The 27794-nt window shown below is 43.1% G+C and overlaps 1 protein-coding gene across 1 annotated transcript in view; it reads right to left on the reverse strand.

Annotated features, from left to right (window-relative positions):
* CUBN (cubilin) overlaps positions 1-27794 on the reverse strand; it is a 227622-nt gene that overhangs the window by 85251 nt on the left and 114577 nt on the right. The window contains exons 31-37 of the mRNA XM_015423746.1: positions 22992-23166; positions 21292-21473; positions 14077-14233; positions 8607-8723; positions 7439-7552; positions 4728-4856; positions 3811-3943 (exon numbers count right to left, since the gene is read on the reverse strand). Coding sequence (XP_015279232.1) covers positions 3811-3943; positions 4728-4856; positions 7439-7552; positions 8607-8723; positions 14077-14233; positions 21292-21473; positions 22992-23166 — 1007 coding nt within the window. The remainder of the gene's footprint in view (positions 1-3810; positions 3944-4727; positions 4857-7438; positions 7553-8606; positions 8724-14076; positions 14234-21291; positions 21474-22991; positions 23167-27794) is intronic.

The following is a 27794-nucleotide window of genomic DNA, read 5'->3' on the forward strand; positions in this document are numbered from 1 at the left end:
AGGTATTGTTTATTTATTCATTTTATTATATGTATTTAATTTCACATTAAAAAAAATTACAGGAATTTTTTTTCTGGTCCATCTTGTATCCATGTTACATAATTGTATGATTGTATTGTATTATGATATAAGCCAATTGGTCCTCATTGTGTTTGACCTCTGAAGAAGGGCTATACAGGCCCAAATGTGTCAGGTCATTGGCCCTTGTGTGTAAGATTTTGGCAATTTTACATGAGGCGTGATTGGGCCCTTATATGTTTTTTAATTCTTTGCTAATAAATACATGTATCTTTTTATATTATAAACATTAAGTTTTTATTGTTGGCCCTCTATTCTGTTTGACTTACCTTTTTAGGTTCTGGTTTCCAGGTTTCAGGGTTAAGTCCCCCCCCCTTTTTGTTTCAAATAATTTGAACCTGAATTATTTGACCTGAATATTAGAAGTTAAGAGAACTTATTGTAACTATTTTTTTCTTTCAAACATTAGTCATGAATAGAAAAATAAAATAAACTAGAAAGGTTTTCTAAAATTAATGTACAAAATGTTTCTGCTCTCAGATTTCCTTCCAGCTTGAGTGGATCCATATGGTCTCCAGGGCACTATGAAACAGAACCAAACTCCCATCTGGATTTAGTTCATGCTAATTTAAAGCTGACACCCAGAACATGTGGGATGACCAATTTTGCAGGACCAGAATTCAAAAGATAAATAGTTCTGGCAAAAGTCTTGGCAAAATGGCAGCAAAACTGTTAATAGATGAGGTGAACATATGCATATAATAAATAACATCTTATAGACCAATCAAAGACCTTCCACTATTTCTTGAGTTTTCTTTCCCTTATGAAAACCTGGTAAATAATTACTTACACTTAAGAAATGATGGGCACACTGACTCTGGTTTGGGTATATGGGTGAGTGTTGTTATTAATTTTAACAAGGTCAAGATTAGCTAAATTTGAGTCCATTTAGATACTGAGAGCCTTAACTCTTGAAAGCTTATACCACAAAGTTCTTGTTGGTCTGTAAGGTATTACTGGACTCAAACCTAGCTGTTAAACTGCAGGCCAACATGGTTACCTCCTGAAAAGGTTGAGATTATTACTTAATTAGGATGTTAACTTTGACAGGTAGATACACTAGGACTAGATGTGACTAAGTTTAGGGCTGCACCATAAACTATATTGTCTTACTGTAAGGTGTATTGAAGTAACATCCTCTGCTTCAATTTTTATTGTATATTTGTTCATAGAAGCAATTTTGTACTGCTGCATAGATTTATTTCATCTACTCTGCTTACACCACACCTTTCTCACCAATGGGGACTGAAAGCCACTTATATAATTCTCCTCTCCTACCTCTGATATAATATCCTCACAACTGAGTAAGGTAGGTTAAGGTGAGTAGGCGTGGCTGACTGGCCCAAGATTAGTCATGAGCTGGCCCGTAGCTACCGTGGGGCCCACGGGGCCTGGCCTCCTAGTCTTTGTTCTGTGCCCCCTCCTTCCTGGGCTGCCCCCAAAGTGCCCCAACTTGCCATCTGCATTGTGCTTTGATTTAATTAGCTGGCGCCCCACCTGAGGCCCCCTCCCCCAAAATCTCACCAAACTGTCATGAGAGAGGGGCAGCTTTGGAGGATGGGCTCTACGACATCACATCCCCACTGAGCTCCCTCCCCAAACTCCACCGTCCCCAGGCACTGCCCCCAAACCTCAAGGGATTTCCCAAGTTAGAGTTGACATCCCTATTCAGCAAGCTTTCAAATTGCTTTCCATGGAAGGCCTATCCTTCCATAATGACATTTAGGTGTCAGATTGAGACACAGCTATTTCAGTATGGCTCTGGCCAAGTTTAGTAGCTTGATTCCTCCTGCTGCATCTGCTCAGAGAAAGTCTAGAGGGGTTGCTGTGTTAATCTATTGATTGCCTCTCCAAAAGGGGTTCACATCCTGTATTAGGGATGGGTATGAACCAGCTCATGAACCTTTGTTTATGACGAATTTTGGGTGGTTTGTGGTTCACAAACTGAAGTTCACAAACTGCAGCCCAGCCACGAAACTCCACGAACTTTTAAAGTTCATGGAGGTCTGTGGATTTATGGGGAGTAAAAAGCAGGTCCTTCCCATGAAAAGCTGCCAAAACAGCTGAGTAGCCATGAGCAGGCTGCTCCCGACCACTCAGCTGTTTAGATCAGAAACAGCTTAGCCATGGGGCAGCCTGTTTCCTCAGCTCAGCTGTTTAAAGGGGTTTCCTTGGGCAGCCAGTCCCTGGGGCTCACTGTCCAAGAAAGCCGCTTCAAACAGCTGAGCCGTGTGGAGCAAGCTGCTCCCCATGAAAAGTGGCAGGGAGCAGAAAACAAGGGTTATCATGAACCCATACAAACCAGTTTGGTTTGCAAACCAACCTCCCAGTTCATATAGGTTCATGGTTCAGTTCATGGTTCAGGCATAAACCAAGAACCAAACTGAATGGCAAAAAGGCAGTTCATGCCCATCACTATCCTGTGTGCTCTGTTGTTGTTTAGAGTTTTGTTCATAAACCACAAACCAAACTGAATGGCAAAAATGCAGTTCATGCCCATCACTATCCCGTGTGCTCTGTTGTTGTTTAGAGTTTTGTTCTCCATACAACCTACAACACTGTATTACCAATTCTTTATCTTCCTACATAAAAATAAACTGGGTGGAGGTAGGAAAGAGGGAGTGCATATTTAGAACTCAAATATTTTGAAATAATTTTCTCTGTGTTTTCTAAGAAGCTCTACTTAGCTTTGCCGTTTACATGGAATTTACATGGGAATAATACACTGATACATCCACCAGTGATGATTTCCTTGGAACTCAGTTTCTACACTGGCCTCATTCCCACATGACAGGGCTGGTGGGGGAACTACAGCCCCAGTGCCTCTCTCAGCTAGAAACATCTGTGAGAAGAAACCGTCAATTGGGTGAATTATGTGATTTTAAAAAATTGTGTGTTACAAATTTATATCCTACCTTTCTGATAAAGCCATCAAGGAGGCTTGATTGCCACATCAGTATCCCCTATCCCATATGCAAAAGAAACCCTTTCTTGGGAAATAACTATGTAATTCAACTATGTAATTCAATAGGCCTTCTCTGGTAATATGTGAATTAGTCCATAATTGCCCCTATCCTGCACCTGCATTTTGTGCACAAGGCACCTGAATGCATGCAGCCAAGAGTTTCCCCATGATTTCCAATAAAGCTGCCTTTACACTTACTACTTTGTGCACCAGGTGCTGCCACGTCTTCACTGAAAAAAGAGAAAACTTCTTAATTGCACTGTGCCATTCACTGAACTCATGGGACTCTAGGCTATGGGAGACCCTGGACTAGGGTAAAAGCATTTAGAAGCAGGAGCTCAGTTCAACTTGAAGTCCCTTTGTCCTATGATTTATGCTTTGTTAGGCTAATAAAATCTCCTGTACCCTTTCACCTCTGCAATAGAGCCAATATGGAAGCTGAACTGTTAATTTTGCAAGAAAACCCACAGAAGCAAAAGAAGAAGCTGTCATTAATGGGCTCTGCTTGCTTATGATACACTAAGAAGGTGGCATGTGTGACATAGAACATAATAGCCGGAAAGTCTGCCATGTTATTCACTCTTTTATGTACACCAGAGGAAACTGATGGCAAGCCCTTTACGGCTGCCACTGTGTTCTCTTTCCAAGTTGTTGTGGGCACTGCTACAATTTTACATGCTGTAATTACATTTGCTACTAAACACAGCATTTCCTTCCTGCAGCTCCATTAAAAGACTGAACAATAACCCTTTGGAAATTTGATTTACGTGAAAGACAGCTGGAGCCGGTTGCCAGGGGAGCTTGGAATGTTCCAGACACATTCAACATTCAACGAATAAGGTTCAGGAAAACTGGGGCTGTTGAAGGCTCCTCTCTCCATATGGAAGACACCCCCACAGGCTGCAATGAGGAAAAAAAGTCAGCAAGAAATGTATGAAGAGTAGTGATTGGGTTTTTATTGGGTGGGGGGTTGATAGCTGAGAAAACATGGGAGTCCCTGTTCTGTAGCTTCTTGGCAAAAGAAGCTACCTTCGTTTCAGCTGTATGACTCAACAACAGGAAATCCCAGCTACAGGAAACAAGGGATTCTAATTCTCTAGTCAAACAAGTTGTCAGACTGACAAAGAGCACAGCCATAGCTTTCATTCTCTCCATTTGGGACTTTTGCATCAAACCAGAAGAGCAGTGTGCCGAACATGATAAAATGGTACGGTGCAAAGGGAGAACCTTACATTTAAGTAGCGATTTTTGGCTTGCACAGATAGTAAACTCGAGTCTACATTTGTTGGAAAAGCATTTGCACAGTTTCTAAAGCTTTAGCTTCCTGAAATTTTATCAGGCTTAGAATACATACAGAAATGGCCCATTCACAGATGCACTTTTCCCTAACCCACAACCTACCCCCAGAGCAGCTGTCTACTGACCCTTGGTTTCAGCCAATAAATCATTTCATGCAGATCATACTTTCTTTCCCATACTTGTTAACTGGCTAAGCAACTACTTACAGACCCTGTTAGTCCTGCCTGATCTTCACCAGCTAACTCTATTGGATTTCTAGTGTCAGAACATTTACTCAATTTTTTTGTAGTCCAACCCTGAGAGTTCCTGATTTATTTATTTAAATTTGTATCCTGCCCTCCTCGACATTCTTTTTTTAGAAGCATTCTTTTTTTAGAAGGCTTACCAGATGTTGATGCAGCAAACATCGCATGAAACCCTTTGGCAGTAGCAACATTATTAGAGATGAAGTTGATGGACAAAGCTCTGCCAAAAGAAGTAATGGGATGTGGCATAGTGGTGCCACAGTATCGCCCTGCAAAAACAATATAAGAAACCTATAGAAAGCTTTTCTGTAGTGCTTCTTTCCCATCCTGTTTCTCTTAGGCACATTTACCATCACAAGAGCCTAATCTAAGCTTCTTTGAGCTGCATGACCCAAACCTTTCCAGTGAGGCACAACAAGGCTATGGGTTGGATCCAACCAGCTTTTCTGTGGATAATAGGGTTGCCAGGACCCTCCTGGCAACTGGTTGGGATGGGGGGTACTTACCAGGAGAAAGAGGAAAGCCCAGGCCATGTCACTGGCATCACACAGGAAATGATGGCATGCCACTGTGATTCTCTGGTATTTGGGCAAAAACTCTATGGTAAAATGGCTTCTACCATTGAAGTTTTGCCCAAATACCAGAGCACTTCCCAGACATCAGTAGCATGATGACATCACTTCCCATGCAACACTGGCAACATGGCCTGGGCCTTCCTCTTTCTCCTGGTAATTCCCCTGCAAGCCGGTTGATTGGCGGCTAGGGGGCAGGGCCTGGTGGTGGGGGACCCCTGCCTCCACTGGGGATTCTAGCAACCCTAGGGGATTATGCAGTCTTCATGGACAAAAACCATGTGGGACATGGGCTGTAGTAGGCAGGAGAATGGATGAAATTGGGTGAAAAAGCTGGCTGGATCCAGCTCTATGAAATCTCAGGGTACCAGTTCTATCTGTGAATGCCTGATTGCTAACCATAAGTTTTGTTTCTGTAACTATTATAAAATCTACACAGACCACAGGACAGGGTAAACTCATTGTCACTGTGTCTGAATATTTGGTTCTGGTGGACTTGGCATAAATATTTCTAGATCACCCAGGAGCTCTTGCCTAAGCAAAAGATCTCCACCAGTATCCAGATTCCAGGATCCATGTTCTCCATTATTTATTTATTTATTTATTGTTTACATTTATATCCTGCCCTCCCCGGAGGCTCAGGGCGGCTAACAACATATAATTAATAAAACAGTAAAACAGTAAAAACAATACAAAATATTAAATTTCATCATAGGTTATAACCTATCTAAAACAAAGCTAGCTAAAACCAAGCTAGCTAAAACCAAGATGGCGGTCCTCTAAATGTCCCAGTCTTGCCCATGATGCAAAAAAGAGTATTTAGGGCTTTGGCAATCCATGCCCATATCCAGATGTCCTCCCGGGTGTCGATGGTATGTTGATACATTGGTGGTCTAGTGGTGGTGGCGGCTCCTATTCAAAAGCCTGGCGGAAGAGCTCCATCTTGCAGGCTCTGCGGAACTGTCCTAAGTCCCGCAGAGCCCTGATCTCCTCTGGGAGCTCATTCTACCAGATAGGAGCCGCCACCGAAAACGCCCTGTTCTTGGTCATGGTTAATTTGATGGACCGGGGGCCCGGTACCTCCAATAGGTTCCGGCTCCCCGACCGTAGTGCCCTTGGGGGAACATGTGGGGTAAGGCGGTCCCTTAGGTAGACTGGTCCCTGGCCATACAGAAAACAATTCCACATTTTACCAGAGGGAATTAAGGCAATGTCCCAATGCCCCCCCCCCCGGCTATTAACCTCAATGTAACTCTGCTTATTCATGCCCAATGGTATCTCTGCCCTCTTCCCTTTTACCTTTGGCAAGATGACAGAGTATGAATATGACTTTTCCTCCTGCCTTATCTTTAATCAACAACTATAACTGAATTTCATCACTGGTCGTATACAGACCTCTGGCAAGTGTCACTTTTTTAGACCCCAACACCTTTTTTCAATGCAGACTAAGTGGCAGAAGCCATGTTTCAGTTTCTATAAATAATGAATAACCTAGAAGACTCATTTGCTATAAGAAAAATAAAACAAAAAGTTGCTCTAGTAAGCAACTGGGCAGACACATTCTTCACCAGGTGAACAAAGCTACGATTTGTTATAGTGACCAATCTATTGTGAGGCATCCTGTTATGACATTTGACATTTATTTATGGAACTTTGAGTACAGCAGTTTCTGAAATACATACATATCTATATATCTAATTCCCAACTGTGCCCCCTGCGTGTGGATATCTAAATCCGCACATCGGGGGCACCTGGGGGGCAGGGAGATTTTCCTGCACATTTGGGGCAATCCCCAGATGTGCAAAAAATCTAAAAACTGTAAAAAACTATAGGGGGGATACTTAAATCCCCCCACAAGTAAAGAAGCATTCCCTGCGCAGGCACAGGGAACACTCTGAAAACGGCTTTGCCGCTGCCATCACCAGAGAGAGGGGGGGAGGGGGGAGGGAGAAGGCTTGGCCGGCTGGTGGCTGTAAGCCGCTCAGCCCTCGCCGCCACCCAGGGGGGGAGGAAGAAAGTTTGGGGGGGCGAGCTGAGGCCTCGCTGCCGGGGAAGAAGGCTTGGAGGGGCGCGGGCCTCACCGTGGGTGCCAAGGATGGGGGGGCAGGGGAGAAGGCTCACCTGCAGCTGCTTCTTTCTCCTCCCATGGAGCTTCTTCCCCCCCCGCGAGTATCACGGCTCTCCCTTCTTGTCCTTTATATTCTTGAGGGCCAATCATCCCATCACACTTCTGACTCTAAATCTGCTTTTTCAAAGATGGTCAGTAAATGCTAGTATACCTTGCAGAGGTGCATCAGAATTATCCCCTTCTCGAATTTCCACATAATCTGTGGTACAATTACGCCTGACATCTTCAGTTGCAAAATCAGTGAATGACAACGTGATGTGGTTGACTGTTGACAGAAGAAAATTGAAAGCACAATGAATATTTTTGCTTTTCACACAAGTAGAGCTAAACTGAATTTTCTTTCTTTTGGTGAGGTGTGTGGGTGTGGGCGCACGCGTGCACTTGGAAGTCATGATTGACTTCTGGTGACCCCTAGTGGGACTTGGACGTTTCAGAGTGGTGGCTTACTATTGACTGCCTCTGCTTCCCAGCCCTGGTATTCCTTGGAGGTCTCCCACCCAAGTACTTGCCAGGGTCGGCCCTGCTTAGCTTCCAAGATGTGATGAGATCAGGCTTGCCTGGGCTATCAGGGCAGTTAAACTGAATTTTCATGGGTTATACATACTGGTATGTATGTGAAGATCACTCCTTCCAGCTAGCAGATGTCTACTCACTTCCCTTTGTAATTAGTTAATAAAAGTTATCACAATTTAATTTACAAGTAGAGCAATGGGATCCTTCTAATCAACCTAAATTGTTAAATATGGGAGCAAGATTCAGTACACAATAAACTGGATTTTAATTCCTTTTAATATTCATATGGAATCAACGTAATCCCTTAAAGAAAAGAAGGATTTGCATCTGAGTGCAAGTTCTATAACTAGCACAAATATATTGCATTGTCTAGGGAAAATAATGTTCCTTTATACCGGGTATCAAATCTACCTACAATTATACAAAAGTGAAAATCATGCATGAGGATATTAGTAGTTTTTATATATGAATTTAAGTTTAAAAACAAACAAACGGAACTACTGGCCATACATAATTGCACAGCAATCTCTTGTAAACATATGAAGTTTCCTTGCCTACAATGAATTCAATTTACTTAATTGGTCTTCATACACATTCTTTTGCATTTATGCATTTGCATACATGCATTTTGCAATCCTAAATTGTTTTGCATTAAAACCTGCCCCACCCTAGGAGGCCTTGGCCTGCTGATCTACCAGGATGCAGGACTTCCTACAGAGAAGAAAAGAAGGGATCCTGTATTGTTATTACAGATGAGAGGAGGATGTTAGTCATTCAGCTAGAGAAGTATGCGTATTTTAACTTACAGGGCTCCTGGGCCCGAAGAATCCAACTACAGTTCTGATTGTTTGGGTACTTGGCTGGATACAGAGGAGAGGAAATGGCTGCCCCAACTGAATCAGCTTCTAAGACACTTCCACATGCTGTAGAATAAAGCACAAAAAGACAAGTGTGTTAATGTATATATAAAGCTGCTACTGAAATGTGACAAAATTAGATCTAACATGGAAATACATAGCTTCCTGTGGTTCTGCCGAATCTGACAAGACCACTTGTTATGAAGGACAGATACCCGGCTTGTTCAAAGTCAATGAAGATATGAAACTGCATTTTGCTGGGTCAGACCACTGTAGAGTTGCTATCCTCCAGGTGGGGCCTAGAGATCTCCCAGAATTACAACTCCACAACGACCCATTCCCCTGGAGAAAATGGCTGCTTTCTATGCTGTTATACCTCTCTGAGGTCCTCCCCCTGCCCAAACCAAGCCTACATCCCCTTCCCTCAGAACTGGAATATATACGTCAGTTCTAGCAAGCTACAAGAAAAGAGCACCTTGCCAGAAGCAGAGCTGACCCAGCTGATCTCTGAGAAGGAGAAGGAGATAGCGCTTCTAGAGGGGGTGTTTTTTATTTACTTTCAGCTGAGGTGATTTAGCTGAGAGGTACTGTGTTTGGGAGTGTGTGGGTGAGTTGTAAGTTGTTGCAGAGTCCTGGCTGCTTGAGATAGGTTGTGAAAGGGTCATTGTTTGACTGTAATTGAGTGCCTAAGTGAATTTTGAATAGCTGCTGGCCACACCCTCTGCTGGGGGAAGCTTCTATTTAAGGCAGCACCTTGCCAGAGGCTCGTGCCAAAGGGTTCTTGGCCTGTGGCTCATAGCCTAGGGGCTCTGTAAGAAGCCCAGGAAGAGCCAGAAAGCTCAGTAAGGTAAGCAGACTTTTATAAGGAGAACCACATAAATACAAAGGGTTTTAAAAAGGGGATTTTATATATAATTATTATTTTAAAAGCAATTATGAAGCCAGAATGCCAGTAGGGGGTTGGGGGCTACCCAGTGTTTTGCACGGCATGTCACATGTATGACTATCTGCCCACTGGACAGAAGTCTTGGGTGTGTGCCTGGTGCAAAGAGCTCCTGGTTCTCAGGGAACGAGTTTGCTCTCCTGAGGTCAAAGTGGCTGACCTGGAAAAGCAGAGACAGTCAGTTAGGCGCACAGGAAGACTCTAGGGGACTTGCTAGATATGTCCCACTCTGAATATGGCAGCCCCGCTGCTGTCAGGGAGCATGAGAGTCGAGGGGAAACAGGGCACTGTGCTGCAGATAAGGGGAATGTGCCCTCAGAAGGGACCTCTTCTTCAACTGGTGAACGGGTATCCTTTCACACCAAGGAACCATCCCTGGGCAGGGAGGGAGGGAGGGAGGGAGGGAGAGAGGGAGGGGGGCTCTTGGTAGCTGGTGATTTGATCCTTAGGCAGGTAGACAGCTGGGTAGCGAACTCGCATACTGACTGTATGGTGACTTGCCCGCCTGGTGCGAAGGTAGTGGACATTACGCATGTTCTAGATAGGCTGGTAGATAGTGCTGGGGAGGAGCCAGTGGTCATCATACATGTTGGCACCAACGATGTGGGAAAATGAAGTTGTGAGGTCCTGGAAGAAAAAATTTAGGCTGCTAGGCAGGAAACTCAAGACCAGGACCTCCAAGGTAGCCTTCTCGGAAGTGCTACCTGTTCCACGTGTAGGGCCAGAAAGACAGGCACAGATCAAGTGTCTCAATGCGTGGATGAGATGATGGTGTAGGGGGGAAGGGTTCAAGTTTTTTAGGCACTGGGATGCTTTTTGGAACAAGAGAGAACTGTACAAAAGGGACAGTCTCCACTTGTCCCGAGAAGAAACCAGGCTGCTGGCGCTTAAAATCAAAAAGGTAGCAGAGTAGTTTTTAAACTGAATATTGGGGGAAAGCCGACAGGAGATGAAAAGTTTGCAGATGATACGAAGTTGTTCAGGGTGTTGAGAACCAGTGAGGATTGTGAGGCACTCCAAAGGGATCTGTCGAGGATGGGCAAGTGGGCATCAACGTGGCAAATGGGGTTCAATGTGGCCAAGTGCAAAGTGATGCACATTGGAGCCAAAAATCCTAAATACAAATACATGTTGATGGGGTCCGAACTGGCAGAGACTGACCAAGAGAGAGATCTTGTCGTCATAGTAGATAACTCAATGAAAATGTCAAGACAGTGTGCAACTGCAATAAAAAAGGCCAACGCTTTGCTGGGGATATTAGGAAGGGAATTGAAAAGACATCAGCCAGTATCATAATGCCCCTGTATAAATCAATGGTGCAACCTCATTTGGAGTACTACGTACAGTTCTGGTCACCACACCTCAAAAAGGATATTATAGAATTGGAAAAAGTGCAGAAAAGGGCAACTAGAATGATAACACTTTCCCTATGAAGAAAGGTTAAAACGCTTGGGGCTCTTTAGCTTGGAGAAATGACAGCTGAGGTTTATAAGATTATGCATGGGATAGAGCAGGTTGAGAAAGAAGTACTTTTCTCCCTTTCTCACAATACAAGAACTCGTGGTCACTCAATGAAATTGCTGAGCAGTCGGGTTAGAACAGATAAAAGGAAGTACTTCTTCACCCAAAGAGTGATTAACACATGGAATTCACTGTCACAGGAGGCGGCGGCGGGTGCCAGCATGGACAGCTTCAAGAGGGAATTAGATAAGCATATGGAGCAGAGGTCCATCAGTGGCTATTAGCCACAAGGTATAGATAGGAACTGTCAGGCTGGGGCAAGGGATTCTCTGTATTCTTAGTGGGAGGGCTTCTAGTGTCCTGGCCTCACAGGTAGACCTCCTGATGGCACCTGGTATTTTTGGCCACTGTGTGACAGTGTGTTGGACTAGATGGGCCAATGGCCTGATCCAACATTGGCTTCTCTTATGTTCTTAAGAATATTTATTTACAAGTATTTGCATGATATTTATTTACAACTATCATTTACAACAAGAATATTTATTTACAACTAATATATAACACAAGAACTTTAAATCACAACCATGTGGTTTTAGTTTACAGCTTTATATAAGATGCCAGAATTGATGAAGGAGCAACCCTGGACAAATTTATGTTTATGGCATGGTAGAATCTATTGTGGAGCTGCGGTGGCTCAAGTGGTTAAGACGCTGAACTGCAGGCTGTGGAAGGTCAGTAGTTCAGCGATTCAAGACCCGGGTGCCGCAAGACAGGGTGAGCTCCAGTCTCTAGTTCCAGCTCCTGCCAACCTAGCAGTTCGAAAGCAAGAAATTGATAAATAGGGACAACTTCGGTGGGAAGGTAACAGCGTTCCGTGCGCCTTGGTGTTTAGTCATGCCGGCCACATGACCACGGAAACGTCTTCGGACAGCGCTGGCTATTCGGCTTTGAAACGGAGATGAGCACCACAACCCTAGAGTCGGATTCGACTGGCTTTCGAGCAAGGGAACCTTTACCTTTACCTTTTTAGAATCTATTGTAATAAAATGCTTTAGCATGGTAATTTTTTTTTAAACCCACCCCAGAGATTATACTAACAAATGAAACAGATTTCAACAGCATCCTAAACCTGGTAAGGAAGAGAGAGCCATTTCTCTAAGGGGGCAATACTAAAGACCTCTACCTAGATATAAGTCCCATGTTATTCAGTGGGTTTATTCTTAGGAAAATATTCTTAGGAAAATATTCTTGGGATTGCAGCTTCATTCAGTCTTCCAGACAAATGCTCACGTAAGCTTTTCATTTCAATATTACATCAAAAACCAGGTTGTGCTGAACATTTTTTTGATATTCAAACCACATATGGAAAATATCAGGAAAATGTTCTCCTTGTCTTGCAAATGAATGTAGAGAAAACATGACAGTTGCAACTCACCCTCGGAGGGCACCTGCCAACCCTACACTGTATCCTTATGCTCTTTTGATACATAACTTTAAAAACAACTTCTGATACAACATGGCACGGGCTGAAATGACTCCAAAGGTGCAAGCCTAAGAATATTTTCCCAGGAGTAAGCCTCACAGAATTTACTTGTATAAGATTGTGCACAGACATGAAGATCATGTTTAAGATCACACTGTAAAGCCCTACCAGATCTCTAGGATGAGAAATGGTCAGGCCTACTAAAAGAGCTGGTCTTGAAGAACCAGAACAGCCATTTTTACATTATCTGACTTATGCAGGAGTAAATTCAAGAGCTGTGGTTCCAGGAAAGTTTATATGCCTGAAGATTTGTTCAAAACATGCAGGTTATGCCCGGGAGGCGTGTTGCTAGGCTTGCTTGCTAGCTGAATCACCTCATGGGAAAATACATCTACTAGGCTTGCTGGCTAAGCTGAATCATCACAGTGAGAAATACAAGCTGCCTGCTAGCTTTTCCTGATGGATCATCACTTGGGAAATGTGCAATAGGTTGCTGCATTATTTGGTACACATTACTGTACATTGGTATCTATTCTCCATCAGGAAGAAGACAGTTTATACTGGAGTGGGTTTCTGCGGTTATGGACTCTTCGTGTTATGTAATTTAGTTTGAAAGTGTTTGAAATGTTGATGTTGTAGTTTGAAAGTATTTACAATACACTAGAGTTGATGTTGTGGATATAAATCAAATATATTTAGCTATAAGTGCATGTGAATATTGTGAGTATTATTTCAACATGGTGTTTTCTGTGTTTACCTAACTTAGCCCTGTTCCCTGTGTGCTTGTTGCTATTAAAAGAACTAACGACCTCCTTAGTTCCTCAACAAATAACTCAGATCTCAGAGAATGGGTATTTAAGCATGATGCTCTGCTAGATAGACAATTTTAAAAACACAGTCTGCTACCTGGTTTAAATCATTTAAGAATGATCATTTTAGATCACCTTATCTGGTTAATATAGATAATCATAACCTTAGAGCAGCTTTTACATCTCTGTGCTTTGAATCAATGCCTACGGCCGTATTGGTCGGCCGCTATAGTAGAACACCCAAGGCACAGCGTTTATGTATTTGTGGCTCTTCTGCTATTGAGGATCTCTCCCATTACATTTTTGATTGCTCATTGTACTCCCAGCCTAGGTCAAGATTTTTATCTGGTATTTTATCAGTTTTAAGCTTTTACTCAGTCCCAGAGAAGATTATATTTTTGCTAGCCGATGCCAATGCCAATGTATCCAATAGAATGGCTCTATTTGCCCTGGCTGCAAGGAAAATACGGGCCAACGCTGCTCCTACCTAATACTGATTTTAGTGGGTATGTTGTGAATTAATTAACTGTTCATAACCTCGGTTTTATGGATTTATAATGTTTGGACTGTATCTTATTTTATACAATTGTTATGTTTTATTGTGTTCTTCTCTGTCTGTGGTTTGTAATGGGCTATGGCTAAATACAATAAAACCTTCTCTCTTATTAAAAGAACTGGCAAATGATCAGAATGAAAATATGCTCATGGCAGCGAGGAACTTGCCTTCAGCGAAAAGGGCACGGAAGCCCCTGCGATGGATGCTGCTGTCCGAGCGAAATCGCACATACATGATATTCAGGGTAGATGCTATAGGAGAAGGCTGCTGCCCACCACAGACTTTTCGAAGCAGTGGAGCACTACCACTGGGCCCATCAAACACCTGCATGACAGAACAAAGTGTGGAATTAAAGTTTAGAACTTCAGCATGTTATAAAACAACCAAAGAGTCCTGGTGAAAGTTAAAGGCTAACACATTTATCAAAGCATACGCTTTCTTGGGCTTAACCTCAGTTTGTCAGATGCAGTAAACTGTATTCTCAGACAGTCCTTAGGATCTTTAGACACATGAAGAGAAAAAAGAAAAATGGTGAACAATGGACAAAAAGGCCTGGTTTGTGACATTTCTAGGCAAATCTGAGGAGTATACAGATAAGGACAGAGGAATGACTTATGCAACAGCTGTAACTGGTGATAGCAGAGATGCCTATCCCAACTGGGACATTTATTTTCTAGCAATATTTGTGACTGATCTCCCAATATTGACAGTTTTTGCTCTCTTATTTGGTGTGTTGAATATATCTGTTTATTACTAGTAACTCATGATGCAAGTAACTGGAAAGGGCTTATCTGTGACTGCTTTCCATACATGCTCAGTTGCTGCTGTTTTCATTTTATATTGGTTCTGTCTTTGTTTTATTGATTTTTGCACTTTATAATCTGAATGCAGTGATGTATGCTAATAATGAATCTGGATAAGCAAAGGAAAACCTGTATTTGGATTGAAAAACAACAACCACAAACTAAATATGTAAATGTTGTGATTATATTGATTTGTCTAATATTTACATATTTAGTTAGGAAAAAACCCACCAAAAATTGGACTGAATATGAAATCTCACAAAAGTTTAATTTTTTTCATTAAACTTTTTTTTTTAATGGAACATCTCAGCTTGGTCTTACATTTAGTACGTCACCTGTGTCTGGAACAGAGGCAAAAATGTGTCTGACAAAAACACATTAGTACCCGACTAGTCATTTTTCAGCATGTGGTATTTCAAGCACATTTTGAAGGGAATTTTTTTAGTGTTTTTTCTTAGTTTGTTTTAGAACACAAGACCAAAAGAAGAGGCCTACTGGATCAGACCAATGGTCCCTTGGGTCCAACATCCTGTTCCTACAGTAGCCAAACAGACTTCCTGGAAGATCTACAAGCAGAGCATGGCAGTTAGGCCATTCCCCAGACTCCCCCCCTCCTCCACAATTCGCACTCAGTACTAATTTATTTTTTATTTTATTTTATTTTATTGATTTCTATCATGCCCATTCCGGCCTCGGCTGGCTCAGGGCGGCTCACAACAGCATAAAAATTTCCATAATACATAAAACACAATTCATCACATTAATAAATAATACAATGACATAATTTGCCTCTGTATACGAAACTTTGGAAGCAGTGTGTCTTTGAATAACAAAGCTGCCCTGAGCCTTCGGGGAGGGCGGGATATAAATTCAAATAAATAAATAAATAAAATAACAACTGCTTGAAGTAACAACAGGGAGAGGCCATGGATTCCTAGAAGCAAATTTCAAGTTTTAGGAACAGGCCCCTCAAATGATACTGCATAGATGTCACTAAGATGCTGAGGGTCAGATTCATTGTGTGTGCGACTTCTCACTTCTCGTTTTCCTCACAGGGGTTCATTTAACCCTTTCATACTGACTGAGTCTTTCCTGCAAATATTGCAAAGTCAGATCCCGGCCTTTTTCTTTTCCCCAGCCAGGCTTTGAGACCAGAAGTAAGGCTGGCTGGGAGGAGAAAAAAAAAGGCTTGAGGGAATCTGCAAGGAAAAATAAATGGGCACAGGAAAGATCATACATTCCCTTCTCCCACCCACTGATGCAGGAGTGGTCTTAGGCTGAGGGCATCTGGAACAGCTGCCCCAAGGCCTGTGCTCGACCTCCCTGAAGCCCCCCAGTCCCACCATGAGGCATAGGGTGGAGGCACCCTGGTTGCTGGCCAGCCCTTCAGGAGGCGCCTGGCTGACCAGCAAAGGCCATCTGCCATGCGGTGTGGAGTACAGGTACCTGGCTGTCCATAAAGATCACCCAGCTGTGCAGCTCTGGGAGGTGGCACACAGCCAACCCTCTAGCTGGTTAGACTGGGGGGGCGACTCTTTCTTGCTCCCTCCCTCATTGGTGGATGTGGGGCCATAGGCAGGCCCCTCCAGTGATTCAGGGGCCCCTTCCTTGAGTTTGGCCCAGGCCCCCAAAATCACTAAGACTACTTCTACACCGTGCTTCTCCTCTTTCTCTTCATTATTATTTCTTAATAAATTGAGAAATAATTTGATTTTTCCCTTGGTGCTTGGGTTGTCTATCAGGGCAATAAGGATAGCCAGATGAAAAAAAGTCTGCCAACAATTTTTTGGGCATCACTGACTAGGCACATTAGAACGAAATAACCAACATATTTTTATCCTGCCAATATTTTACAAATTTGATCAGTCTTTTGAAAAATGAATCATTCTCAGTATAAAAATCATGAGTGAATGACTCAGTGACAACTTGTTGAAATCACAGCATTTGCAAAAGCATATGACTCAAGGCATGACAGGAGAAATACTTTGTGCAACTTAACAGTATGCTGAATGTCTTCTACAGCTACTGGATCCTTATATGTATTATCTGAAGCCTGATGGTCACATACACTTTGTCTATGGTAATGTTATTGTGCAGAGCAGGTCATGGGAGCGCACGACAGACAATTACCCTGTACGTGGCAAGAAGTGACAATTGCCACGTCCTGGAAATGCACTGAAAGGTGAATTTCTGCAGGACACAGTAAATTGTACAGCATGGGTAAAAGTCACACTGTGGTGAGTCTCGAGAGGGTAAGGCCCAATCTGCATCTAGTATTTCCTCTGTTGTTGTACCAAACCCACACTGGAACAGAAAAAGATGCGACTCAAAACCACATTCAAATACCCCAGGTTAATGCCCTACTGACTGCAGAGTTACCCCTGAACGGCCATAAAACGGCCATAAATCTATGCAGACAACCACCATAAAACCAGAGATCAAATGAAGTGAAAGTCAATCAAAGTGAAAGTGGCATGTAATGTAGATGGGAGTTTCTGTTCCAGTGTGGGTTTGGTAAGACAGCGGAGCAAATGCTAGATGCAGATTCGACCTAGAAGTCACATTGTGGTGAATCTCACGAGGAACAACAATAAGGCCTCCAATCCTCAGAGAACATCGCTGTCACTTTCTAAATCTCAGAATATTGTCAAGTTCATTTTCATTACTTTTTGAAGACGGCAGAGAAATTAGGAAGCCTAAAGCATCACATAAATGCAAGCCTTTCTAGAGTTAGCAGGTTGGTTTGCTTCCCCCAAATGTGCCTCAATTTCTTCATGCCCAAATCATCTCCAAATGCTGGGAAGTTGGGCTGAAGATGTAGCCTCAGATTGCTTTGCTGGAAAACACATGGATGGAATATTTTTTATGTGTGCTTTCCTTGCAAAAAAATGAACAGTTCTGAAAAACAATGGCATAACAGAGAACATGAAGTACTTTATTATGCCCAAAAAGGCTGGAAAAGAAAGTAGCTACATAACACAGGGCTGTTCCCTCAACCAAGGGGTATACAGTATAACACTGGAAATTGTGTGCATTCCCTCTCTTTCTGTCTGTCTTTCTCTGAACACCAGGGGTTGTTTTGTAGAAAAAGAGCTAGGGGAACTCATTAGCATAACTCATTAGCATATGCCACACCCCCTGACATCACCAGAAGTGTGTCATAAGGCCACACCCCCTGACATCACCGGAAGTGTGTCATAAAGCCACACACCCCGCCCCCAACGGTCGCCGCCGGCCTTGCAGCTCCACTGCCGAGCCCCATGAGGGGTGCTGCGGTGGACCTGCAAGGCCGGCGGGAGTGCAAGGAAGCCCCACGAAGGCCCTCCCTGGCCCCAGGCAGGCAGGGGTGGGGAGAGGCAGGGCGGAAGCAACTTACCCTCCCTCTTCTCCTGCTTCCTCCTGGCTGAATGAGGGCCGGAAGTGGGGCGGCCGGAAGCAGGGGCGGGGGCTCGTCATGTGCCCCGCCCCCCGTACATCACCCGGGGGAACTGCGATCTCCCGCGATCCACCCGAAATGACCTCTGCTGAACACTAATGCTACAGAGAAAGAGGAGTGTGATATTCGCCCTAAGACTTTTGTGCTTCCGTGTTTCTTTTGGGGTGGATTCCCTGGCTGTTTCAGGAAGGATCTGTAAGTGGGATGCTACATTCCTACCATTTTCTCATGAAAAACCCAGGAAGATTTATTTATTCTATTTTTATCCTGCTCCATTCCCCGCCAAGCAGGGCTCAGGGCGGCTTCCAACAATCAAACAGACAATAAATCAGAATCACAGTTTAAAACTTAAAACCAATCAATCAAATCATATCAAATGGCACCCCAACGAACCTTCAGAGGTGGATAACTAAGGGGGCAGCCAGTACAGTGGGATTCACGGCCCAACAATGGGGAGGCCAGGTGATATTTTTAGCCACCATTGTCCTCAACTATACGCCTGGTGGAACATTTCAGTCTTACAAGCCCTAAGAAACTGAACCAAGTCCCACAGGGCTTGAGTTTCACTAGAAAGAGTTCCACCAGGTTGGGGCCAAAGCCAAAAAGGCCCTGGTCCTAGTCGAGGACCATTTTGGGGCCAGGGCCTACCAATAAATTACTACTAGATAAGCATAATGTTTTCTGAGGGGTGTATAGGGAAAAGTGGTCCCATAGATACAATGATCCCAGACCATTTAGGGCTTTGAAGGTGAGTACCAAAACCTTGAACCTGATTCGGTACTCAAACTGTACCCAGTGTAGCTGGCAGAGCACAGGCTGTACATGTGCTCTCAGAGAGGTCCCAGTAAGGACCCATGCAGCTACATTCTGAACCAGTTGAAGTTTCCACAGCAAGTTCAAGGGTAGCTCTGCATAGAGTGAGTTACAATAGTCTAGTCTGGATGTAACCGCTGCATGGATCACTGTGGCCAGATCAGTACGGGACAGGTAAGGGATCAACTGATGGGCTTGGCAAGGATGGAAGAGTGCTGTCCTGGCTGTATTTGTGACCTGAGCCTCCAGTGAGAGGGAGGCATCAAGGATCACACCCAAGCTCCTGACGGAGGGAGCTGGTAATAACTGTACTCTGTCAAGAGTGGGAAGATGAATTCCCTGACCTGAGCCACCCCCACCTAGCCACAGGACCTCCATCTTCAATGGGTTCAGTTTCAGATGGCTCTGTTTTAACCATCCCACCACAGTCTCCATACAACTGGCCTGATCTCCTGGGATGGTATTCAGTCAGTTGTCCATTAATAGATACAGTTGGGTGTCATCTGATATTGATGACACCCTACCCAAAACTCCTAAGTGGGCAAGAGTGCACATATAGATGTTAAACAGCATCGGGGAGAGGATCAATCCCTGAGAGACCCTGCACACTAGTGGGTGTTGCAATGAGACCCTCTCCCCTAGCACCACACTCTGTCCCCACCCTTGGAGAAATGAGCACAGCCATTGCAGGGCTGTCACATGTAATGGCGGTGACGCAGTGGGTCAACAAGTCATGGTCGACTGTGTCAAACACTGCTGACAGATCTAGCGGCGGTGGCAGTGCATACCTGCCCCAGTTCAATTGCCTATGTCTGTAAGGGCAACCAAAACCATTTCCATCCCATGGCCAGGTTGGAAGCCAGAGTGGAACGGGTCCAAGGCCGATGTGTCCTCCAGGACTGATTCTGACACAACATTTTCCACATGTATTTCACAAGAATAATCCCCCAAATCACACCAAAGATTACATCAGAAATGACTGCAAAAGATTTTAATGTGTAAAGGCCTGCTGACTGCAAGAAGACACAATGTTGGAGAACTTTGAGTAATCTGTGTAGGAACCTCATTACTCAGGAGTGCATTTACAAGCAACAGTTCTATCACTCCTTCACAAAATCATGCACCCAAGAATGCATTGATGTCCCCAGTCTTCTCTTTAAAAAATCTAAAAAAGAAGACTTTCTAAGGATGGAATCTCAACTTTACAGTTCATTTTATTTTTCAAGGGGTCTCCAGCTGCTTTGATGAGAGCTGAAAATGGTATTCCCTCTCTTAGGGCTCAGGTGCATTTAATAATTATAAAACATTGGAAAAGAACTGAAAACTCAAGATCTAACTCACTCAGCCAACAATCTTTCAATTCACTGTTATTCAAAAACCCACAGTGCCTTGTATGTCTTGACAGCATACCCTCAAAGTACTCCATTCCCGATGATCTTTTAGGAACATCAACTGATAACTCCCAACACAGGAATTGGTTTTATGACTCTGATGCAGGAATCAATGGTTCTCTAATATTAAAATCAAAAGCAGCACCATGGTACAAATTAATTAAATTTTACCATGCTAGAACTCCCTATTTAGTCAACATCTCTAACCATTCCTAGATCTTTCTCTCTCCTTCTCTCTGCCTTCATTCCTCAAGACTTTGAAATGAAGTCACTCCTCTTGGCCTCTCTCCTAGCCAGGTGCATTCTGTTTGCACCCCACCTCCTGCCACTGTCCTCATGGGCCTTAGGAGTCTGAGGTGCCTAAAGGTCCATCCTCCAGGCCCTGTAGTTGTGCGCTCACTGTGGGCACTCCAACTGGCATACAGAGAGGCATCCTTGGTGGCCTCCAATGGGAGTAACCCTGTAGATAGCATCCCGGATCAAAACCACTGGGAAACTGGGATGGCAACAAGGGGCTTGCCCCATGCAACCCCGAACCAATCGGTCTCTCTGGTGCCAGAGCATATGGTCCACTGTGTCCTTTCAGGATTTCTAATGGTAACCAAGAAGGCCATCTTGATCATATTGTTTCCTGTGTGCCATGAAAAGAAAGCAAGGGGACAAAGAAAGGAGTTCATGGTGGCTGCTCTTCAACCGTAGAATTCCTTTCAAGATTTGTCAAGAGTCAATGCTCAGCATGTCTCAGTGTAGGATCTGCTTTACATACTCATCACGATGTCAGCAGAATCCAGTGATGGCCTGCTTGTATGAATGAGCCATCATAGTTGATATAGTACAGATAGAAATTTAATAACTCTACTCATACACTACTCTAGAGGACAGGGTGCAAGAAAAGAAATCTGAATGGTTCAGTGGAGTTCCACTGGATTTGTTACTCACTGCAACATAGTCGTAGCTGCAAGTACGGTGAGATTCTAGCTCAAAATCTGTAAAGTTCAGCAGAACATGGTGGCCGTTCTCCACTTGGATGAGCCAAGAGCAGTCTGTGTTGTTGCTATAAGGCTGAGGATAGTTGGGAGAATGGATTTCACCACGTGGAAGCTGGATAATTCCTCCACATCCTGGAAATTAGTTAATGAATATCTGTTATATGAATAGACAGGCAGAAAGACAGTTTATGCATGCTTGAAGTTGAAATGGACCTGTGTATTGTTACTGTATAGGCATAGCCAAATATGAACAAAGAGGTACATTTTCTTCCCTCCAAATATGTGGTCCCTTGATGTAAGCTGTATTGCCAAAATGGGATTGGAAGAAATCAAAAAGTATCTGCACAAATAAGGGACGTCCGAAGACGTTTCCGTAGTCATGTGGCCGGCATGACTAAACACCAAGGCGTACGGAACGCTGTTATCCTTCCCACCTTTACCTTTACCTTAGGTGCTTTTGGGCCCACCACAACTTGATACTAGGCTTGTGCAAAAGTAAAGCAAAACATGTCCAGCAGTTAAATCCTGCTCAGTACCTTTGTTTTCAAAGAAGTAAATTAAGCATAGGCAGAAATGTTTCCAGAAGTGAGGTTTTTGCTGAATACAGAAGGCTACAAAAGTGGCCAGTTCCCACCAATATTCTAGACAAAGCAGTTATCCATTTCTGCACCTTCAGCAGTTTAGCCTCTGTGACAATCAATAAAGATCACCCTCTCTGAAACTCTGACCTGGATATCCCAGGCTAGCCCAGGCTAGATCTCAGAAGCTAAGCAGGGTCAGCTTTGGCTAGTATTTGGAAGCCAACCGCCAAGGAATACCAGGGTCATGACATAGAGGCAGGCAATGGAAAGCCAACCTCTGAAACATCCTTTGCCTTAAAAACAAGTCTAGCTCACCACCTAGTGGTGCACACAGCATAATGCTAAAAAATTAGAACTTCTGGCTGCCAGATAGTTTTAGGATCTCCAGGCTATTCTACACACAATGTCATACAATTATTATTATTATTATTACCCTCTCTGATTATAGGGGTCACATTCAACGCTATTTTTGAAGGTGAAGAAAAGCCTGCTTTGAAAAAGCTGTGCTTCAGGTTCCATCACTAGACATTCTAGCATTCTCCAGGGCACCTGCCAGCTGCCATTTTATCAGATCTCTAGTTCCGCTAATCATGGATAAGACTTTGAACAAGTAAGCACAGGAAGAATGAGATGACCCCAAGGAGGACAAAGTTTTGCTAACCAGCATGCTGCAGTGGCTAGGGTGTCAGACTAGCCTCTTTGAGACTTATGTTCAAATCACCACTCTGTCAGAGGCCTGCTTGCTGACATTGGATCACTCACACAATGCAATCCCAAGCAGAGTCACACCTTTCTTAAGCCCACTGACGGCAATGAACTCAGAAATACATAAATCTGTTTGGGACTGCATCAACACTGCCTCTGTCTAGCCTACTTTACAGGGTTGCTGTGAGGAGGCGAGAACAAAGTATGCTGCCCTGAGTTCTTTGAAGGAGGGACAGCATAAATACGTACCAAGTGTTTTGGAACTCCTTAAAGTCCGAGGGCTTTTTCCTGACTAATGCTTTGTTATAATTTGCAGATAACCGAAATGCTCAACTATCATCCCAGCAAACACTATAACTCTCACCTCCAGGTCTCTCTTGCCACGTGGCATTGAATCCCTTTCCACTCACAGACACATCTGTTTTGAATCGGACTGCCATGGTGTTGCCAGTGCTTGAGACATGCAGAGGATTCTGAGGAGATCTTGGGACACAAAGCTGGGCCAGCCTGGGTGAAGAAAAGTCCTGCCCACCATAGATCTGGAAGGGGGGGGGGAATGAGGAACACAGTTACTTATTTATTTTATTGAAGACATGTATCAGCCATTTTTCTCCCAGGCAGAACTCAAGGTGGCTTACAATATCATTATTATTAAAAACATGTTAAAAACAATATAAATAAAACAACAATTATAAAAACACATAGAAGATCACAATTTAGATTTAGAAACTTCAATTAGGACTGCCAATTTAATAAAGAAACTGAATCAGTCAAATTCAGTCCTAAATAAAATTGTATTCATCTGCTTCCTGAAGATCAATACTGAGAGGGCCAGGCACACTTCCTTAGGGAGACTGTTCCCTAACTGTGGGGCTGCCACTGAAAAGGCCCTCTCTTGTGTGTCCACCAGATGAGCTTCTTTGATTGCTGCGACAGTCAGGAGAGCCTCTCCCGGCAATTTTAATTCCTGGGCAGGAATGTATGGGAGAAGATGTTCCTTCAGAAACCCTGGTCCCAAGCCATGTAGGGACAAAAACAACACCTTGAATTAGGCTCGGGAAGAGATCGCTGCAACATTGGGGGCATATGCTCCCAGAGCTGGCCCTGACCAGCAGTCTAGCTGCAGCATTCTGCACTAGCTGCAGCTTCTGTACACTCCTCAAGTGTAGCCCCAAGGAGAACACATTGCAATAGTCCAGTCTAGATGTGACTAAGGCACAGATCACTGTGGCTAGATCTGACTGAATCAGGAACATGCACAGTGGCTGCACCAGCTGAATCTGGCGAAACCAATCCAAGCCACCACAGCCAAGCAATTTTCTAGGGTGACTGCTGTGTCAAGCAGGCCTCCCAAGCTGCGAACCTGGCTTTTCAAAGGGGTATAACCCCATCCAAGATAGAAGAGATCCGAAGTCCCTGGTCTGTCTTTCTACTAATCCAGAGAACCCCTTTCTTGTGTTTGGATTAAGTTTCAGCTTGTTGTAAAAATTGCAAGGTGCTACCCAAGAACATCCAAAACATGTTGGAGGTGCAAAACGAATACAGGTTCATACCTTCACATGTGGTGGGAATGTGGTAAAATTCGAAATTTCTGGCAAAAAATACAGAAAATATTTCCCAAAATTTTAAAAATTAATATACCATTAACGCCAGAAATATGTTTATTAAATATGTTACCAGACACAACTAAAGAACATGGGCGCATAATAATATACATACTTACAGCAGCTAGAATTCTCATAGCAAAGAGGTGGAAATCAGAGAGTTTACCATCCATAAGAGAATTGAAATATAAAATCTTAGAAGTAGCAGAGATGGACAAACTGAATAATAATTTAAAAAAGGAACCAGAAGAGACTTTTTGGAGTAGATGGGGAATAGTGTATGACTGGCTAAAGATAGGGAAAAGTTAGACAATAAAGAATGAAATGCTAGTATATGATATTGGATGTAGGATGAATTTATTTTTATATTTATTTTTACTCTTTACTGGAAAATGTAAACCACATGGACTATGCTTTGTTATGTATATGAGATATATGATGAATTTATGTTTACTTTAAATTTTACTCTATATTGGAAAATGTAAACTAAAAAGACTATGCTATGTTGTGCATAAGAGAAATGGAAAATAAATTTATTTTTTTAAAAAGTTTCAGCTTGTTCATCCCTATCCAGCCCATTACTGACTCCAAGCACCAGTTCATTTATCAAAGTGCCCCACATAGTAGTAACACCAAGTTCAATGTTAACTTGAGCTATATATTGTGAGAATGGTTCCCCAATATGTACTTTCATATTAGAAAGCAGTTGCAAGGACCCTGGTTTTGAATGTGGTAGGGTGATAAGCCTCACATTTTACTATTTCCTCAAGTAAAACAGGGCCCCATTCCTAATCTGCTATTAAACATACTAGGTGGAAAGGGACAGATGTAATGCATGAGCCTCTTTTTTCCTCTAGTAATAGCCCAAGAGGGCCCAATTCCTACTAGGGAAATGGCATGGCTGAGGAGGTTAACTTCCCCAACACAATCCATTCCCCGCAATTGACCCCATTATGTCAGCCTCCTGTGTGTGGTTAATCATGCATTATGATATGTCTTTTCAGGTTAGTCATTGAAATGTTTTTGTAATATTACTTTGGTGAAAAAACTAAAACTTTTTGAATTTTAAAGGTCATATCTTGGCTTTTTCTGACATTTTGAACTGAATTTCTCAGAAACAGCAACCAAAGTATCTCTAGAAGACAACCACATACAAATGAATTTCACATGGACAGTGACAGGTGTAGCCATAGGGAATCCAGGTCTCTCACTTCAGCTACACATCTGGGTGGCAAGAGATGTCCCCTGGGACAATATGGGGGCATCACTTTCACTTGATGTCATGACATCAGTTCCAGCACAAACCAGAAGTGATGTCATCACATCAGGGGATGCTCTAGCATTTACCCAAAACTCTATGGTTAAATCATAGAGCTTTGGGGATATACAACAGTATTGCCAGTGATGCTGTGGTGTCAGTTCCAGATCACGCCAGAAACAACATTAACCACATTGCTGGCAATATCACTGTGCCTCTTGCAAGCCACCCCCCCCCAGGTAAGTCTCCCTTCCTTTGTTACTGTCTACCAAGCTACCTAAGGAAAGGTTATAACTTACTACTTAAGATCATATCTAGTTGCCCAGTCCCCTTCTGTATATTGTTCAACTTGTAAACAAAAGCCTGTACAGATAAAAGGGAGCACAAGTTCCATAGGTGTAATCATGACCTTGCATTTGCAAGGTTTAGTTTACTATTTTAGTAATTTCAGGAACCTTTAATAATTTTAAATTTTAATTACATGGTCATCCTAGCCTCACTCAAAGGAGTTCGGAGAATTATACCTACCCCCATTTTATTTTTACAACAACCCTCTGAGGTAGGTTTAGACTAAGAGAATGACCAACCTAGCACCACCCAGTGAGCTTTGTATTTCAATAATCTTGCAAGCAACATCCGTACAGACAGACTTGTTCCCAGGTTATACCAAACACATACAGGTGTAGAGAGTGGAGGCAGCAGTCATGATCCTGTCCCATACACAAACATTCTTGTTGGACAGTAATTTGAGGGCAGTGTTCCTGTAACAGTTAAAATAGCATATGGGTGTCTGTGGAAATAAATCCTTCTAGATTAGACACCTTTATTAGAATTCTGCTTGTTCAAAAAAGCAATCATTTGTTTTGCTTGAATTTAATTATCATGATAATGTGCTCCACCCCACCATCCCCTTCCTCTGGGAACTAGAAAAAAAATAATTCCACACCCCTCTTTTTCCAAGGGAAATAGTCAGTGGAAAGAACAATGCATCCCTTCTTGTTCCACAGCTTTGACTCCTGCTGGGGGAAATAAATTAGTAGACACTGAACCATCATTTTTCAAATGAGTGTTGAAAGACGAGGGTATTTTGCTTGGGTTCAGTGGCTGATTATAAAGGCTCAAAAAGTCTGAATATCTGTTTTCATTTCAGATGGTAGCAACATTTTGGCTTCAGGAGGCAATACACATGACTTGCATGTATAATTGCTCTTCTGTGCTATCACTTCTTAAAAGATGCTCTGGATATATTACAGTGCATCTGTTCAAAGGATGTTTCTGTGCTTAAAGTGTTTCTGTGCTTAAAGCCCAGGGTTGCTAAATATATACCTTGAGGGTAGATTTAAGGAGGTGGTGCTAGAGGATTGCTGCTCAGACCCTTGGACTCTAACCATTGGCCTGTGGGGTCCCACAAGGTCTCAATCTTATCTCCTATGGCAGAGGTGTCAAACTCATTTGTTAAGAGGGCTGGATCTGACATAAATGTCACTTTGTCGGGCCAGGTCATGTTTGCCATACCATGTAACACAAGGTACCGGAGATATAAACTTAATAAAGATGCTGAATGGCAATAGCAGGTATGGCTGGATTAGGTGTGATATGCAGAGGGGTAGTAGGTGTGGAGATATCAGCACCAGTAATGAGACAGGAATCCTAGGTCTCAATTTGGTACAGGAGGATTCAGTCCAGGAGGATGCAAAGAATCAATGGAAATAAGTCTGAAGAAGTGAGCAGTGACTCACAAAAGCACATACTCTACCACAAATTTTGTTAGTCTTTAAAGGTGCTACTGGACTCTTAACTCTTTCTACTGCTATTAGAAACCACAATATTCAAAAAACAATGGGGGGCACATTTTAACCTTCCAGGACATTCAGTTGCTGACCTAGGAGTAGCAGTTCTCTTACATAGGAATTTCAAAGTGAGATTAGAGAGACTGCTCAAGACAATGCAAACTCCTGGAATGAATTGAGACCTAGGTTTTTGCTGTCATTACCAGTGCCTGCTACTGTCATTCGGTGTCTGAAATAATTTAACTCTCTAAGATATAAGGACAGATGGACTCACATTCTAGCTGTATCTGAAGAAGTGAGCAGTGACTCAAAAAAGCTCCTATCCTGCCACAAATTTTGTTCGTTATTAAGATGCTGCTGGACTCTTGCTCCCTTTCACTAATAAGGAATGCAAGCTTTGCTGTTAGGTTTCTTCCCCCCTCCCCCATCTGTTAGAAATGGAAACGGGGATCCATCCATCTCTCTCTCTCTCTCTCTGGTGTGCTCTCTCTACTCTGTCTCTCCGCGCACCCTAA

Source organism: Gekko japonicus, unplaced genomic scaffold, assembly GCF_001447785.1.
Source record: "Gekko japonicus isolate JY-2015 unplaced genomic scaffold, Gekko_japonicus_V1.1 scaffold94, whole genome shotgun sequence".
NCBI classification, from domain to species: Eukaryota; Metazoa; Chordata; class Lepidosauria; order Squamata; family Gekkonidae; genus Gekko; species Gekko japonicus.